This window comes from Pleurodeles waltl, chromosome 5, assembly GCF_031143425.1.
Source record: "Pleurodeles waltl isolate 20211129_DDA chromosome 5, aPleWal1.hap1.20221129, whole genome shotgun sequence".
Lineage (NCBI taxonomy): Eukaryota > Metazoa > Chordata > Amphibia > Caudata > Salamandridae > Pleurodeles > Pleurodeles waltl.
Genome location: NC_090444.1, coordinates 652599727 through 652616754, shown reverse-complemented (window position 1 = coordinate 652616754; position 17028 = coordinate 652599727). Strand labels below are relative to the sequence as shown.

The window sequence follows — 17028 nt, the reverse complement described above, 5'->3', positions numbered from 1 at the left end:
ACCGCCGGAGTCACTGCCCAGGAGGCCAGCCCCATCGTCACTGGCCAGGAGGCCACCGCCAGAGTCACTGCCCAGGAGGCCAGCCCCATCGTCACCGCCCAGGAGGCCAGCCCCATCGTCACTGCCCAGGAGGCCAGCCCCATCGTCACTGGCCAGGAGGCCACCCCCGAAGTCACTGCCCAGGAGGCCAGCCCCATTGTCACTGGCCAGGAGGCCACCACCAGAGTCACTGCCCAGGAGTCCAGCCCCATCGTCACTGGCCAGGTGGCCACCACCAGAGTCACTGCCCAGGAGGCCAGCCCCATCGTCACTGGCCAGGATGCCACGCCAGAGTCACTGCCCAGGAGGCCAGCCCCATCGTCACTGGCCAGGAGGCCACCGCAAGCCACAGCCCAGCTGACCCATGAAGGAACACCAGCCACAGCCCTGCTGGGCAATGAAAGACCGCCTTGGCAAGGACCGCTGAACAGGCCAAGGACCGCTGAACAGGGCAAAGACCGCCATGGAAAGCACTGCTGAACAAGCCAGGGACCGCTGAACAGGGCAAAGACCGCCATGGAATGCACCGCTGAACAGGTCTGACACTGGCAACTCAAGCACCGTGGAACAGGCCAGGGACCGCTGAACAGGGCAAAGACCGCCATGGAATGCACCGCTGAACAGGTCTGACACTGGCAACTCAAGCACCGCTGAACAGGCCAGGGACCGCTGAACAGGGCAAAGACCGCCATGGAATGCACCGCTAGCCCATATGCGGCAGGGGCAGTGACGCAACTGGGACCGTCACGGGGTGTGTGCTGCACTCTGGGCACCAGTCCCCCTCCAGAACCAGTGGAGAAAGGCATCCACTACCTCAGTCCTTGGCAGGATGAAGCACTCTGGGCACAAAGCCCCCTCCAGAACCAGTGGAGTATCACATCCACTACCTTAGTCCTTGGCAGGATGAAGCACTCTGGGCACCAGTCCCCCTCCAGAACCAGTGGAGAACAGAATCCACTCCGTCTGTTCTTGGCAGGATGAAGCACTCTGGGCACCAGTCCCCTTCCAGAACCAGTGGAGAACAGCATCCACTCCGTCTGTCCTTGGCAGGATGAAGCACTCCGGGCACCAGTCCCCCTCCAGAACCAGTGGAGAACAGCATCCACTCAGTCTGTCCTTGGCAGGATGAAGCACTCTGGGCACAAAGCCCCCTCCAGAACCAGTGGAGAAAGGCATCCACTACCTCAGTCCTTGGCAGGATGAAGCACTTTGGGCACAAAGCCCCCTCCAGAACCAGTGGAGACTGTTATCCACTTGAGAGACTGTGGCTTTGCACTCCCCAGGATGGTACAGTGGGCAACCCACCCACTGTAGAGACTTGAGAGACTGTGGCTTTGCACTCCCCAGGACGGTACAGTGGGCAAACCACCCACTGTAGAGACTTGAGAGACTGTGGCTTTGCACTCCCCAGGATACATCAATGCGCATGGAGCCCCCTCGTGGATCTGGCGTGGTGCACTCATCCGGCTGAGGTGCCCTCCCTTCCCTTCCCCCTGAGGTGCCTGTTGTATTCCGATCTGATGCCCCTGCAGTGTTCTCTCCGTTTTGATCGGGTATCCTGTGTGGGCCTCGCCCATGCGTTTTGGGCCCAGTGGTCCACGGACTATGAATGGTGCAATACCTGCACTACTAATCGTGGTGTATATTTTGTTTATTGTGTATATATATATGTATATATTTGCTTACTGTATTTTGATATATTACAATGGTTCAACTCATTTCCTTTTGTCTTTGCATTCTTCCGGGGGGGTTGGGGGGTGTTATTGTAATGTATAGATATGCATTGGTGTGTGTGTTGTAGTGGGTGAGGGTCGGGGTGGGGGTTGGGATGTTGGTTGTGTGTGTCCCTGTGTTTTTGCCTCCCCCCATTCCCTATGTCGTAGGTGCAGTACTCACCGTGGTCTTCGCCGCCGGCATTGATGATCCTCGTATAGGAGCAGGAAGACTATCACTGGGAGAATATGTAGTTCCAGCTCCATGGTGCCCTCCTTCCTCGTGGAGTGTGTAGAGATGAGCGTTTTCCCTTCAAAATTCCTGCTTCCGCCGTGTTTTTATCCTCGGTGAATCCGCCCCGGAAAAGGTGGCGGATTGGTAGGTTGTGATACTGTGGGCGGTACATTGTCCTCCGCCTGTCTGTTGGTGGTGACCGCCGCGCTGTTTGTCTGTACCGCCGTGGCGGTCGGAGTGTTAAAGTGGCTGTCTTTGTTGGCGGTTTCCGCCACGGTCGTAATTCCAATTTTTTTACCGCCGGCCTGTTGGCGGTCTTACTGCCGCTTTAACACCGTCCGCCAGAGTTGTAATGACCACCTAAGTATCACATATCACTCTACCCCTACATTATGCAACACAAACTGTAACACACTCAACACACCATACAAATCACATCTTCCATCACAGCATACCCAACTGTAGCATTCTGTATATAATCAGAATATGACAGATCACATTATCATGCAATTACTGCCCCAGTGTGGGGATCATCGGAAAAAGAAAATACTGGGACAGTGTACCATGGAAACTGGCGACAGAAAAACAGGGCTCATCCACAGTAGGGTTGCACCTTCTCGGCATTAAGGACCTCAATTAAAGCTGTAAATTCAGTTGTCACTTCCATCCTAGAACCTTAGAACAGCCATCAACATCCCCGAGGACTAATCATAACATCAGAACTCTACCTCTCAGGTTAGAACATCTAGTTAAATCACCACAATATATTCTACTGCTCTAGCCACAAACAGACATCAGTAAAGCACAACACTCTGTCACTGCAAAAGGTCCATGAGGGCCTAACTTGAAATCAGGCAAACAACTGCTAACATGGGAGGAGGTGCTCAAAACACGCATCCACACTGCAAACCCACGTGAAGAGACAACCCACTACACATTTCGTAATCATTCAGGTTAATTTGTAAGGTCACAGGATTCACCGACCTCTAAGGAACACTTCATTAAGGATAATCAACACCCTCCAGCGTCCTAGAAATAGTAAACTTTCATCAATTTAGTTTTGAAAGGTGCCAGTACAAAGCACCAAGAGTCAAGTGATTGGAAGCCACTGAGCTACATAAAAACATACTAATATAATGTAACATAACATAACCATTGCATGATGTTTGAGTAAACAGCAACACAGTATTTGTTTTTTGGTCCGAATATGGGGCCACATGTACAAATCTTTTTTCTCTTTGCAATCAGCCCGATTTGCAGAACTGGCCTTTTACAATGCGAAAAAAAGCATTTAGCGATGCACAAACCCAATTTTACGATTTGCTAATCTATTTACTGAATCACAAATAGAGTTTGCGAGTCGCAATTAGGAAGAGGCGTTCCCTTCCTAACTGCGAGTCGCCGTACGATGTATGATTGTTTTGTGACTGTGAATGCGGTCACAAAACTAGCACAGTTAGCACCAACGGGGACCCCTTCCCTTTGTGAATGGATCAGAAAAAAAAATTCCGATCAGGCAGTGATCTCACGGACCACTGTCTGCTCTGAAAAAATGAAAAGAAATCTTTTCATTTTTGTTTTTGAACTGCATACCGTTTTCCTTTAACGACAACGGGCTGCTTTTTAAAAAAAAAATGCTTTATTTAAAAGCAGTCACAGACATAGTGGTCTGCTGTGTGCAGCAGGCCACCATCCCTATGAGTGAAGCCATTCCCAATGGGGTTGCAAATTGCGACCTACGTCATGAATATTAATGAGGTAGGTCATTTGCGACCCCATTGGGAATCGCAAACAGTGTGAGGTACACTGTTGTACATATGGTTTTACGACTTGCAAACGAGTCGCAAATTGTGAGTCACAAAACTCTGAGTCGTGCATCTGGCCCTTGGTTTTTTGGCATTTGCACATCAAAGTACAAATGATAAATCGTGAGAACATTGCTTACTAGTGCAGCAGCATTGTCACGCAAACTCATCAAGCAATTAATTATGACTTGAATCAATAAAACAAACTAGGGAATTAATACATCAATAACTATTTGTTGTCAGCAGGAAACCTCATCATAAAGTAACCTACATGTTCACAGCAAGAAATGAAACTCACTTCACTAATAAAAAATACTTATGAAAACCAGCAATGCAGCAGATTGTTTTGCTGCCTTCCTATTGGCGCGGCTGTGGTCACATGACCTTCATAGTACAGGATAAAATAAGTGCAACTTTTAGCATCTCTTCTTTTGTTCTCTTAGAGTCTGGAAAGTGCCAGTGTCTAGCATCACTCTTTTTCACCCCTCGGGTAGGTCATTCCACCCATATTCCCATACCCTCCTCATAATCTCTTCACACACATACTTCAAAATCAAGCAGAAGTCTCAGTAACCTCATAAACATGACTAACTCATTAAGACTTACATCCATTGAACTGAAGTTCATCAAGTCACTCCACAGCTTTCCACATCACAGAAACCATCCTCAAGACAACTATATACAAATTAAGTTACGGATATATGATTTGTGTCTACCTCCACAAATATTCTACATACCATTGACCTCATAGCCTTGGCATACAACACAACCACACACAATACTAAAACATTATGCATCACTGTCACCTAAAAGTATTCATAATTTTGCGTGTTCTAGGAACCCACATCCTCAACTCCATGGAGGTCTTTAAATGCTGCTCCCCCTCATGGGCCCCCAAACAATCTTCTTCTACCTGAGATACAGCCTTCTGGGAGGAGAAAAGGCTTCAAGGATGACATCAGGGACCTCCTAATCATATCATCCTCACAGGCCCTCAAATTCCACCACTCATTGCAGACCCTGCAGCCATCCTGATTACCCACCACAAACCGACCAGGCACTCTCGCTGACCAAAAATCACCATATAACACTATTTCTCCTTTATCAACCTGCGAATGCACATAGAAAGTATTCATTGTAATAACTAAGCACCGTACATAAATAGCGGAGATTCCATTATTCAAAACCCTTATAATGATTTGGCTAGGAAGGCTGTGATAGGCTTCTGTCATACAAGATAACAAATACAAAACAAAGGTCATATAACAGCAAGCAATACACTAAACGTCAATGTTACTAAAGATGTACAGATCAATCTTAAATTTAAGACGTTTTATGACTATTCTTTCAAGAACAATGAAGCTACTCCTCCTTTCTTAACAAAATCAGAATTGCAAAAATGGAAAAGAAGGTAAGTCCGAGAGCAACTACTACCCCTGGGGGCCTCCAACCATCATTTCCGGTGGTAACCTAATATTATGAAATGCACTTCCTATTTATATTAAGTGGCCTATTCTTGAGAGTTCAGTGGATTGTAGTAAAAGCGTAGTCAGGTAATGTGCAGACAGCAACTGAAGTGGGTAACAGTGTTTTCCAATCATTCACCTTTTCTAACCTCTCTATTAATTAGTCTATCAGAGCTTGACAAAACTAAGAAAAATGTGTTTATGTCTATTTATTGGATCCAGTTATAGGTAAACGAAGTTAGAAATGGAATTTTGTTTGGCAAAATGATGAGTAATATATAGACTATGGAGACAGTTTGGGATATATGTAAAGCAACAAAAAGTTGCAAATTCTCTAGTATATAGCGAGCCCACTGGAAGTATATAGAAATAAAAGGCAACATTATGCAGCAAGGGTGACTAAATTATGCTTCAAATGCAAGACAAATTATACAGAAAGGGAATGTAAGCTATGCAGCAATTAAAGGCAAATGATGTGGCATATGTTGTGGCATTATCATGTAGCGATATTTGCATTTTACTCCACAGTGGTAGCTTAAACCACCTTCTCCTACAAGGCTAACACAAACAATATCATTGAAGGATTGACAAGTGGGTGTTTTGGTCACCCCGGTTATCTACACACAATTAACACCTTTCAAATGGAGTGTGTTAGGAATGGTCTTTTAGTCTGTGGTTGCCCGTATAACAACTTTACTTGCCTTATCCTTTAAACAATGCGTTTTAGCTAACCAGAAATTGCAGACAAGTAAGGATATACTGTCTTTCTACTTACAAAGTCACAAGAACATTTTTGGGATTTGAGCAAAAGCACTGTTTCCACGATAGTGATATACCAGGCCAGATCATAGAACTCCAGCCTCATTGAGAAGAGCAGCGTTGCTTTGGCACTCGAAAGCAAAGATGGATTCAGGAGAAAAAGATTTTACTGGCAAGTATTAAAAAAAATGTATCCTCATTATTGAGTGTAGGTGTTAGCCTTATTGCATTATAGAACAAGTCTCAATGAATCCATTTAATTCATCACTGTAATTTCCACATGTTGTGTTTGTCTTCCACAAGTTTGTTTTGATTGACTAACTAAGGCAACTACGGGAAGAGTAGTTTTAATAGGAATCTCCTTGAACCATATTCATGATCCCTATGGTGGAAACCACATTGCCGGATGAATAATCTGCATCAGGCAGCTGTGCAAACTGTTTTAATCGTGAGGATGTTGAGTCAGCTTCCCTAGCACGTGGCTCCTGTGCCTTCCATCTGGGTAGAAATATCTCTCGCCTCCCTGAAACTCTGCAAATGCTTCCCATTTCCAGGCGTCTGAATAAACTCTTATTTAATTCAGTTCTTTACAGTGAAGTTGAGACCTGTATGGTGACGGACGTACACCCCTGCCCTGAGTGACCCAGCAGCATGGTATCTGGATCCTTGATAATGTTTTTTGATCATAAACAAACAAGGATCATGAATGAGCACCAGTACGGAGGCCTGCCTCATGGTAATGCAGTCTTGTTAGACCATGAGTGGTGTACCAAGTGCTACCTTCTTAGGCATAGAGGGCTACCCTAACTAGGATTTGAGTGACACAAGTACAGTGATGTGATGGCCGTCTACTGGTTTTGTGTTTAGTAAGAATTGGTGCAGTGAATAGGCCTTTTTACTTGTGTCACTGGAGTGATGATTACTGGCCCACTCGTGTAAAGATCCGCTGCTATATGTACTAACTCAACCTTGTCCTACATTGTGACTGTTAGTAACAGCGGGCAGCTTGGGATACTTGCATGTGCATCTTATTTTCTTACCAAAAGTTAATATTGGACTGCACAGTCAGAATATTGCGGGGAGTGCTCTTTATATTCTGAGTCTTACGCCTACACTTACTCTTGTACCTATCTCTCTCCCAGAAGCCATGGGCTGCTTGACCTGCGCTACCACTGAGAGTGAAGTGCTGAAAGGGTAGTACTCGGCCAGTTTCTTAAGACCCATAGTAGGTCACGCCCGTTATTGCAAGAGTAAATGGCCACAACCCCCATGGCCGGGCTGACTAACCTCTGCTTGCCCCAGGGCCCTCTGAAAGGGGTTGTAATAGGTGATCAGCTATCAATTTTGTTTACTCTGCTAGAAGTGAATGTTCTCATTGTAACAGTTAAGTAGCCGAGTGAGTTGAAACTTCGCTACTCACACCTGTTGTGATTTGCATGTCACATACTTAAATCCCAACAACTATGTTGTTGCATTGAATCCTATCAAACTGGGTAGCAGTAACAATTGTTTTGTCTATTAAAAAAACAAAAATGTGGAAGGAAGTTCTATATATAAAAATACTATGAGCACTAAGGTTCACACTTTAAATGTAGTCGAGGTTTACCTAAGGGCAGTGCTAATAAGATTTCCAGTTTCAACCTTCTGGAAATCCCTGTTTGCAAAACTGCGAAATATGAGTCCACACCAAGGGCCATATGTACGAACACATTTTCCCATAAACACACAATGGGCAAAACTGCTTGCTACATCTGGCCCCAAGTTTTTAAAAACACCCTTTTTACCTGCTGTGGAAATTGTAAGAACATATAGACACTCATTAGCATTCTTCTACTTTGATAGGTGCTGGAAATTCAAACATACTAAAGTGGAAGGGATTTCTGGGTGTACTCATCAATGGTTCACACTTTCATCAAAATGCAGGCAATACTTGGAAAAGGTATCCCGAAAGACAATCACCGCCTCAGGTTCTGTCACGTTCTCATTCCGTCCGGGATGTCTAGCACATACCTAACCATCAACCAAACAAAAACTTGAATTCCTGCTTTTCAAATGTAGGGCTCATATCGGGCACGATGCATCCCTGAAAAAGGGACCGAGACACAGAACTATGATTTTGCACGTAACTACTGAATCATAGCACACAAGAGGGAACAGGCAAAGAAGAAAGGGCTTCCATTACCCTCACAAGGTTGTAACGTATAAAGAAAGAGGCAGAAAACAAATGCGAACCCATTTCTGATCATGGAAACAACCAGCGAGCAACGCAAAGGGTTTCACAGGATAACGGGTTTGGGGTAGGGAGGGGGGATAGAACAATTACCTGGTTTTGTTTGGTTTGCTATAGTTATTTTAAAATTGTGCTTTTTGATTGTTTATATCAACTTCCGTATTAGTACTGGGATAAATGATAACGTACACATACAATACACATGCCAATGGTCTGGGACGTGTAACAACTACTAAAGAGATGAACAGATGCATGGCAGTGATCAGTCAATCCTTAATTGCCAATTAATATGTACTGGTTAAATATGACCCTGTTAAATTGGCAAGATGAAAACTTTAAAAATGCAAATAAAAAGTAATATAAAAAACACGTAGCGCTGACCTTCACCGCACAAAAGATCCCATGCAACAAAAGCCACCTTTTATTCAAATCATACATTGCCAAAAAAAGCACTGGGAGCCTGGCTCCACTTATCAAGCCTAGGAAAGGCAAATCGGTTCAGAATGTAGTTTTGCACAAGTGCCCAGGAACTGGTCCTTGAAGTGGTCTTAGATCTGGTTCTGCCTCATCTGGTCTGATACAATGGTACCTCACCAGCTCCTTATCACATCTCTGCCACATATAAAGATCATCCACTATGTTGCTCCTTCTCCTGTCAGAGGGCTCTAAAGATTTGATTGCGTCACACCCCTACCCTCGCTTCTCTGTGTTTCACTCCTTGCAGGCCAGCATAATCTTTATGGCATACCTAAACTCCTAATAATCAATGATGGAAACGTCAACAGACCTACCTGACTGATATGTCAGCCATCTACGGCTGGCAGGGCAACATAAAAACGATTGTCTGACTTAGCTGTCTTGACATGGGGCAAGTGTCCATGTACAGTAGAATGTGGAACACCATCCACCTACAGATAAGGTTTGTCACCTCTGTCCTGCAATTCAGAAAACAAAATTAAGAACCTCCTTTCTAATGTGTTTCTTGTCCAATACTCTTAGGTATGAATGTGTTGTTTCTTGACCAGGAACATTCACTAGATTCTAAGAAACTCTACTCACCACAAATTCACCTCTCTCTTCTCCTTATTCACCCCTGCTATCTATTCCATTGTCTCTCTATTCCAGCCTGAATTGGTTGACATACACTGCCTTTTTTACTACTAATCTCCGTTTCCAAGTATACTACTCCCACTGCTTGTAGAAGATTAGTTTTTAATCTGCATCAAACATTCACAATAAAGAGAGTAACAAATAATTCATCTGGAATTGGTATTACCATATGTCAAAGTGGCAGATGAAAGGATCATAGGGTAATTGATTTATGTTTACAACCATTTCTATGGCTCTAGACCCCAGAAGGCGGAATCCAAGCTCAGTCTTCTTTGCAGTGAGGTTGAGTCTTATATTTTTGGTCAAAGGAATGGATGGGTCTGTACTATCTTGTTTGGAGACTGTTGTTAGGTGAAACTGTTGCCTTTATATTATACAAAATAAGGGAAAACATGGCATTTGCTGTTGTTACGTTTTGATGAGGCACTTCTTGAATTAGCTTATTTGGGGATCTCAAGCAAGGTGTTAGATCATATGAAGAACCCCATTTGTTTGAGTACAATGTACTTATTTAAACTTTAAAAAATGTTCAATGACATGCACCTGTATGGTTATTTTGACATTAATTATCAGTACAAAATTGAAACAGTTACTAAACTGCTTTTGATACGTGATTACTTCCACCAGGTTGAGTGCATTTTCTGGGATGCAACGACAGCACCACAACAGTTAAACCTTAGAACCATGAGTATTTTGGAAAAGAATAAAAGTATGATTTAGCAGTACAAACCTGCTGCATGTTTCCATAGAAAATGCTTCCTTGATTTGGGATGTGGTAGTGATGATCCAAGATTTCACCTGTGTTGTTGACTTGAGGACTTCCCATTTGATGTGCATGGGTTACACCAGGGGCCACCAAATGAGGAAAAAGGGCCTGGCTAGACATATAGTTCAGATGCCTTGCTGGATTGTCCTGAATAACCATGCCCTTTTCCATGCATTCCACAGAATTTACATTATTGTTCATGCCAACATTCTGAGGTGAATAAGAAAAAGGAGTGCCTTGTTCCAGAAAGGAGCCATAGCTGTTGTTAGACCATCCTGCATGTGACGGAAGCTCCATTGTTTGACTGTTTGATACGCCCAGTCTTGCTGAAGAAATGTTATTAGCCCATTCAGTCACATGGGTATCGTTATTTGTTGCATCTGCTGCCATGTTTTCATTTCTAAATTCCATTTCAGGAATGCACATTGTATCCTGAAGCCACACATCCGGTGTTTGAAGGATGGCTGAGGTGGATGTCAGATGGCCCTCTCATGTTCTGTAAAATAAAAATGTAGTACATAGTTACAGTTTGAAAACCCAGTCTGGAAACCCAATACAGAAATGTTTGATGTGAAAAGAGGAATCAATTCCTGCCTTGTTTATTAGTACAACTCTCTACTATTATGAAATGTCTATATTTGTAATAAAACGCATTTCGTCTGATAGCACAGCAACATTGCTTGCACACACTGTGTACTCTACGGAGCCTATTCATGTCTGAGAAGTGTGTTCACGTACAAAAAAATACTAGATTTACCAGCAACTGAGTTATGACACAAATGGGTACAACAATGCCCTGTTTCAGGCGTGACCGTCTCCCTTTTTACCGTTTAAGCTCCTTTCTAGCTCTCAATCTACATCATGAAATATGTGCACAGAGGGCGATCAGACAGATAATGTATTAATGTATTTCTTTAGATATTTTAGGCCCATATTTATACTTTTTTAGCGCCGCATTTGCGTCATTTTTTGACGCAGAAACGGTGCAAACTTGCAAAATACAATTGGCCCATATTTATACTTTTTGACGCAAAACTGCGCTAATGCAGTTTTGCGCCAAAAAAATTAGCGCCGGCTAACGCCATTCTGAAGCGCCATGCGGGCGCCGTATTTATTGAATGGCGTTAGCCGGCGTTAGCCGACCGGCGCTGCCTGGTGTGCGTGAAAAAAAACCACGTACACCAGGCAGCGCCGGCGTAGGGAAAAATGGCGTTTGGGCGTCCAAAAATGGGGCAAGTCAGGCTGAGGCAAAAAAATCGTCTTAACCCGATTTGCGCCATTTTTTTACGACGCCCATCCCCCATTGAAATGACTCTTGTCTTAGCAAAGACAGGAGTCATGCCCCCTTGCCCAATGGCCATGCCCAGGGGAATTCTGTCCCCTGGGCATGGTCATTGGGCATAGTGGCATGTAAGGGGGCACAAATCAGGCCCCCCTATGCCACAAAAAAAAAAATATATATATACTTACCTGGACTTACCTTAATGTCCCTGGGGTGGGTCCCTCCATCCTTGGGTGTCCTCCTGGGGTGGGCAAGGGTGGCAGGGGGTGTCCCTGGGGGCAGGGGAGGGCACCTCTGGGCTCATTCTGAGCCCACAGGTCCCTTAACGCCTGCCCTGACCCAGGCGCTAAAATCCGGCGCAAATGCGGGTTTTTTAGACCCGCCCACTCCCGGGCGTCATTTTTGCCCGGGAGTATAAATCCGACGCCATAGCATCGCAGTCATTTTTTAAGACGGGAACGCCTACCTTGCATATCATTAACGCAAGGAAGGTGTTCACGCAAAAAAATGACGCTAATTCCATGAACTTTGGCGCTAGACGCGTCGAACGCCAAAGTATAAATATGGAGTTAGTTTTGCGTCGAATTTGCGTCGAACAAAACGACGCAAATTCGGCGTAAACGGAGTATAAATATGTCCCAATTGTATTTTGTAAGTTTGCACCGTTTTTGCGTCAAAAAGAGGCGCAAATGCGGCGCTAAAAAAGTATAAATATGGGCACACATTTCTTTCAGGTATTTTCACGTGAGGCTTTCACAATTGGTAAGTTATAGAGAGGCAACAAGTAAAATAAAGACAATCTCGCCATGAATTGTTTCTTTTCCAGTTTGAAACAGGCCATAAGGTGAATGCAGGGAGTTGAAGTGTGGACAGGATTTTGACTTCCACAGAATGGGAAGTGCTGTGTAGTGCATGAGGTCTAAACTTGTGTTCCAGATGTGTTGAAGTAAATCTTTGCCCCCATCATATCAGCTTAAAGGCCCAGCAACCTCCGCTACGCCCACTGGGCCAGGGTTCAGGAGCTGTCATCATCATCACTCTGGCCTCCTTCATCTAGTGCCACACTCTTGGGGATCTGTACAAGTATACCTTTGGTTTTGTGGTGAAGCCCCTCACATCCCCCATTAGCTATTTTCACTGTCTTGCCTAGAAAAAACTATCACTGTCATGAGTAGAATACTTGCAAAAGTTTCAGCCAGTGCCAATAGCTCAGGCTGCAATCAAGTCTCATTTATTTGCCCACGATGCCATTTCGGACAGAGCCCAGCCATATGCAAATCAGTAATCTGTCCTGCCTCAATACAAATAGTTCAACCTGCATTTACTAGCCCCCCTTAAATGCAAACACAAGCAAGCAAGGGCCGATTTTGGACTAGTTGGGCCTCTTCAGTGAGATGTAGCCATAGCCCTGTGGTATAGCACGCCTTAGGCCCAAAACATTGCAGGAACACTGCAAAAAGAGATTGTCCTGTGAGATCTAGTGGCCATCTTGATTCTTGTGGAATCATGCAAGATTTGGAGATCTTGCAAGAACCAGTGGTCATTTTGGCCAGGTCACTATAAAAGGGCCTATGCCCCTTGTGCTTTCTTCTAGTCAAAAGTAGTGCAGTCTGCAGGAGAGTCAGAGTTGCACCAGTTCCTCTGAAGCCCCAGAGTAGAACTATCCTCTAAAATTATTTACTGTGGATCCCTTGGGAATCTAGGTTATATTGTTGTGAGTTCTTGTGGGAGCAGTTATTGATGACTTGTGACTCAAGGCACTAAGCTGAAGTGAATTGCTTTGCAGTCTTGTTTTTGTAGATCCATGTAGCTCAAGGGAAGCTATTTAAAGAAGTCTAGTATCCCTGTAGCTGTAGAACTCCAATTGACACTTTATAAACTGAAATCCTTGTTATCAATAACTCAAAGGTCTTAACCCCTTCGCTGCCAGGCCTTTTCCCCCTCCTGTGCCGAGCCTTTTTTTGGCTATTTGGGGCAGTTCGCGCTTAGGCCCTCATAACTTTTTGTCCACATAAGCTAGCCACACCAAATTTGCGTCCTTTTTTTCCAACATCCTTGGGCTTCTAATGGTACCCAGAGTTTGTGGTTTCCCCTGGAGGAGACCAAGAAATTAGCCAAAATACAGTGAAAATTTCGTTTTTTTCAAAAACATTGGAAAAAGTGGCTGCAGAAGAAGGCTTGTGGTTTTTTCCCTGAAAATGGCATCAACAAAGGGTTTGCGGTGCTAAAATCACCAGCTTCCCAGCTTTCAGGAACAGGCAGACTTGAATCAGAAAACCCAATTCTTCAACACAAATGTGGCATTTTACTGGGGCATACCCCATTTTTAGAATTTTTTGTGCGTTCAGCCTCCTTCCAGTCAGTGACAGAAATGGGCGTGAAACCAATGCTGGAAACCTAAACATTTCTGAAAAGTAGACAAAATTCTGAATTCAGCAAGGGGTCATTTGTGTAGATCCTACAAGGGTTTCCTACAGAAAATAACAACTGAAAAAGAAAAATATTGAAATTGAGGTGAAAAAAACATAACTTTTTCTCTACGTTTTACTCTATAACTTTTTCCTGCAATGTCAGATTCTCGAAAGCAATATACCGTTACGTCTGCTGGACTCCTCTGGTTGCGGGGATATATAGGGCTTGTAGGTTCATCAAGAACCCTAGGTACCCAGAGCCAATAAATGAGCTGCACCCTGCAGTGCGTTTTCACTCTATACCGGGTATACAGCAATTCATTTGCTGAAATATAAAGAGTGAAAAATATCTATCAAGAAAACCTTTGTATTTCCAAAAAGGGCACAAGATAAGGTGTTGAGAAGCAGTGGTTATTTGCACATCTCTGAATTCCGGGGTGACCATACTAGCATGTGAATTACAGGGCATTTCTCAAATAGATGTCTTTTTTACACACTCTCTTATATTTGGAAGGAAAAAATTTAGAGAAAGACAAGGGGCAATAACACTTGTTTTGCTAATCTATCTTCCCCCAAGTCTCCCGATAAAATTGATACCTCACTTGTGTGAGTAGGCTTAGCGCCCGCGACAGGAAACGCCTCAAAACGCAACGTGGACACATCACATTTTTTTAAAGAAAACAGAGGTGTTTTTTGCAAAGTGCCTACCTGTAGATTTTGGCCTCTAGCTCAGCCGGCACCTAGGAAAACCTACCAACCCTGTGCATTTTTGAAAACTAGAGACCTAGGGGAATCCAAGATGGGGTGACTTGTGGGGCTCTGGCCAGGTGCTGTTACCCAGAATCCTTTGCAAACCTCAAACTATGGCTAAAAAAACAAATTTTCCTCACTTTTTCGTGACAGAAAGTTCTGGAATCAGAGAGGAGCCACAAATTTCCTTCCACCCAGCGTTCCCCCAAGTCTCCCGATAAAAATGATACCTCACTTGTGTGGGTAGGACTAGCGCCCGCGACAGGAAATGCCCCAAAACGCAACATGGACACATCACATTTTTTGAAAGAAAACAGAGGTGTTTTTTGCAAAGTGCCTACCTGTAGATTTTGGCCTCTAGCTCAGCCGGCACCTAGGGAAACCTACCAAACCTGTGCATTTTTGAAAACTAGAGACCTAGGGGAATCCAAGATGGGGTGACTTGTGGGGCTCTGACCAGGTTCTGTTACCCAGAATCCTTTGCAAACCTCAAAATTTGGCTAAAAAAACACATTTACCTCACATTTTGGTGACAGAAAGTTCTGGAATCAGAGAGGAGCCACAAATTCCCTTCCACCCAGCGTTCCCCCAAGTCTCCCGATAAAAATGATACCACACTTGTGTGGGTAGGCCTAGCGCCCGCCACAGGAAATGGCCCAAAACACAACGTGGACACTTCACATTTTTTCATAGAAAACAGTGCCTACCTGTGGATTTTGGCCTCTAGCTCAGCCAGCACCTGGGGAAACCTAGCAAACCAGCGCATTTTTGAAAACTAGAGACCTAGGGGAATCCAAGATGGGGTGACTTGTGGGGCTCTGACCAGGTTCTGTTACCCAGAATCCTTTGCAAAACTCAAAATGTGGCTAAAAAAACACATTTTCCTCACATTTTGGTGACAGAAAGTTCTGGAATCAGAGAGGAGCCACAAATTCCCTTCCACCCAGCGTTCCCCCAAGTCTCCAGATAAAAATGATACCTCACTTGTGTGGGTAGGCCTAGCGCATGCCACATGAAATGGCCCAAAACACAACGTGGACACTTCACATTTTTTCATAGAAAACAGTGCCTACCTGTGGATTTTGGCCTCTAGCTCAGCCAGCACCTGGGGAAACCTAGCAAACCAGCGCATTTTTGAAAACTAGAGACCCAGGGGAATTCAACATGGGGTGACTTGTGGGGCTCTGACCAGGTTCTGTTACCCAGAATCCTTTGCAAAACTCAAAATGTGGCTAAAAAAACAAATTTTCCTCACATTTTGGTGACAGAAAGTTCTGGAATCAGAGAGGAGCCACAAATTCCCTTCCACCCAGCGTTCCCCCAAGTCTCCCGATAAAAATGATACCTCACTTGTGTGGGTAGGCCTAGCGCCCTCCACAGGAAATGGCCCAAAACACAACGTGGACACTTCACATTTTTTCATAGAAAACAGTGCCTACCTGTGGATTTTGGCCTCTAGCTCAGCCAGCACCTGGGGAAACCTAGCAAACCAGCACATTTTTGAAAACTAGAAACCCAGAGGAATCCAAGATGGGGTGACTTGTGGGGCTCTGACCAGGTTCTGTTACCCAGAATCCTTTGCAAAACTCAAAATGTGGCTAAAAAAACACGTTTTCCTCACATTTCGGTGACAGAAAGTTCTGGAATCTGAGTGGAGCCACAAATTTCCTTCCACCCAGCGTTCCCCCAAGTCTCCCGATAAAAATGATACCTCACTTGTGTGGGTAGGCCTAGCGCCCACGACAGGAAATGGCCCAAAACACAACGTGGACACATCACATTTTTGGCCTCTAGCTCAGCCGGCCCCAGGGGGGCCAGAAATGCCCTAAAATAAATTTGACCCCCCCCCCCCCGGAGCGGCCCTTGCCTACGGGGTCGCTCCCCCTGCGTGACATTGGCGCCAAAAAAAAAAAGCCCCGGTGCCTAGTGGTTTCTGCCCCTTGGGGGCAGATTGACCTAAAATCGGCCAATCTGCCCCCAAGGGGGGCAGAAATGGTCTAAATACAATTTGCCCCCCAGGGGAGCGACCCTTGCCTAATGGGTCGCTCCCCATCTCTGAAAAAACAAACAAACAAAAAAAAAATCACAAAAAAAAAAAATTGCCCTGGCGCCTAGAGGTTTCTGTCCCCGGGGGGCAGAAATGGCCTAAAATAAATTTGCCCCCCCAACCCTTCCCGGGAGCGACCCTTGCCTACGGGGTCGCTCCCCCTGCGTGACATTGGCGCCCAAAAAATAATTCCCGGTGCCTAGTGGTTTCTGCCCCTTGGGGACAGATTGACCTAAAATCGGCCAATCTGACCCCAAGGGGGGCAGAAATGGTCTAAATACAATTTGCCCCCCCCACAGGGGAGCGACCCTTGCCTAATGGGTCGCTCCCCATCTCTGAAAAAACAAACAAAAAAAACACAAAAAAAATGTGCCCTGGCGCCTAGAGGTTTCTGCCCCCCCTGAGGGCAGATCGGC

At 44.9% G+C, this 17028-nt stretch overlaps 1 protein-coding gene across 2 annotated transcripts in view; it reads right to left on the bottom strand.

Annotated features, from left to right (window-relative positions):
• Positions 1-17028, bottom strand: part of LOC138295908 (centromere protein J-like) — a 387581-nt gene that overhangs the window by 360342 nt on the left and 10211 nt on the right. For both annotated transcript variants that reach the window (XM_069234528.1, XM_069234529.1), the window contains exon 2: positions 10087-10618. In XM_069234528.1, coding sequence (XP_069090629.1) covers positions 10087-10548 — 462 coding nt within the window. In that variant the 5' untranslated portion in view covers positions 10549-10618. The remainder of the gene's footprint in view (positions 1-10086; positions 10619-17028) is intronic.